Here is a 1606-nt window from a genome sequence, read left to right on the forward strand (position 1 = left end):
TGTATAAGTCACTTTATACAATTAAAGGACTGAAAATATTAATTGTTTGTTGATAGCCCAATATAAATGATGGGAGATCTGGGAAATAATAGGTTATTACCAGGGTTATTACCATAGATTGCTTGCCCAGGCCTGCAGATGTGGCAGGAAATAACGAACTCCTTGATGTTGGCTTCTGCATTTGGCTAGGTCATTGTTTGGTAGGTAATTAGAATGTTTCTGAACTTATTGATGACAGCATTGCATAGCAACAATGCCAAGCTGTAGGTGTTTTTACAACCCAAAAGGCTCTGTATCCTTGGTTGAATTTGAGGTCTAGGTGTGTTGGACGCGGGCCAGATGTAATCCAGCGTGCCCGGCGGTGAGTGAGTTCGAGACCACATCGGACACCCAGGACACACTATGACGTGATTTCCTGGTGGCGGCGGTGGGCGCGTGGTACTGCAGTTTCGTGGAGCGGCGATTGCGAGAGGAGATCCCGACATGGGCTGCGTCGCGGCGACATGAGCCTGTCCTCCAGATCACTTGCACATGCCTGAATCCACTCGCAGTTACTGAAGATCTGTGCCAGGGGTGCGTATTGTTTGCCCGAGCATAGCGATAAAAGGACAACTAACGCTGCACACAATTTTACTGCGTCGGGTGTGAGAGGGTCCAGCAATATCAGCGAGCATGGCGGAAAGAAGTGGCCGGCTGAGCTTCGGGAGCGGGGCACTAAATCGACCCGTTCCGATGAACCTGTTCGCAACTTGGGAAATAGACGGATCTTCTCCAAGTTGCATCCCAAGGTAAGACTCATGCAGCTATTGACTTCACAATGGGTGACTCGCTAGTGCAGCATTGCGACGCAGTTTGGAATGCCAAGTTATTTAGGGTCTCTGTGTGTAATTTAGCGGACGGCCCTTGCTAAACCATTGCGTTGCTTTTGGCATGCGACCACTGGCTCTTTAAACTCGTTTTCTTAACAGTCTAAGTTGGAAGGTCTTCCTCAAGATATTGCAATGTGTTGCAAAATGAAATTAAACATATTTGTCTGCAGTAACTGCAGAAATGTGTTTGCACTGCAGCGAACCATAGTGAGTTCAAAGGTGAATTGTGAAGCTCAAGCTCTCAGACGGGCTGTCACACTTCCTCGTCAACTGTGTTACTCTGCCGTGGGTTGTTTTCTGTCCTGGTCACAAATAAACTCAGTCGCCGCCATGTACACCCACGGTGCAGGCGGGGGTTGTTCGTACATGTCCGCGCATACATTCCGCTGTTGTGAAGCCGTGTTCTTTACCAACCTGTCTCTCATCAGACGAGCTTGGTCGAACATCAGTTTTATAACACTTTAAATGTCTTAGTTACATCGACAGCTAGTAAGTTCTCTCCTGACTGTTGGTTAAGCTAATTAATCAGTTAGTGTCCGAATTTAAACACCCCTTGTGTTTGGAATCTTGCCCGTACCTTGAGCAGTAGTGGCCCGTTGTGCACACTGCCACGGTCGCCCAGTTCTACAGACACTGATGCAATAGCTGGTGAAAATCAGTTCAACGCTATTTGATTCTATTATACTCCATTGTTTTCTGTTCTCCTGGACTGAATTCTATTCTTATCCGCGATGTAT

General features: G+C 47.1%; 1 protein-coding gene across 6 annotated transcripts in view; it reads left to right on the forward strand.

The window, feature by feature from the left end:
• Window positions 1-1606, forward strand: part of pacs2 (phosphofurin acidic cluster sorting protein 2) — a 55405-nt gene continuing 53799 nt past the window's right edge. For 4 of the 6 annotated variants that reach the window (XM_031580420.2, XM_031580422.2, XM_012817111.3 and 1 more), the window contains exon 1: window positions 2-788. In XM_031580420.2, coding sequence (XP_031436280.1) covers window positions 673-788 — 116 coding nt within the window. In that variant the 5' untranslated portion in view covers window positions 2-672. Of the gene's footprint in view, window positions 789-1606 lie in introns of all 6 variants that reach the window. The other 2 variants (XM_031580421.2, XM_031580423.2) reach the window with 2 other exon arrangements.

Source organism: Clupea harengus, chromosome 14 (assembly GCF_900700415.2).
Source record: "Clupea harengus chromosome 14, Ch_v2.0.2, whole genome shotgun sequence".
Classification (NCBI taxonomy): Eukaryota; Metazoa; Chordata; class Actinopteri; order Clupeiformes; family Clupeidae; genus Clupea; species Clupea harengus.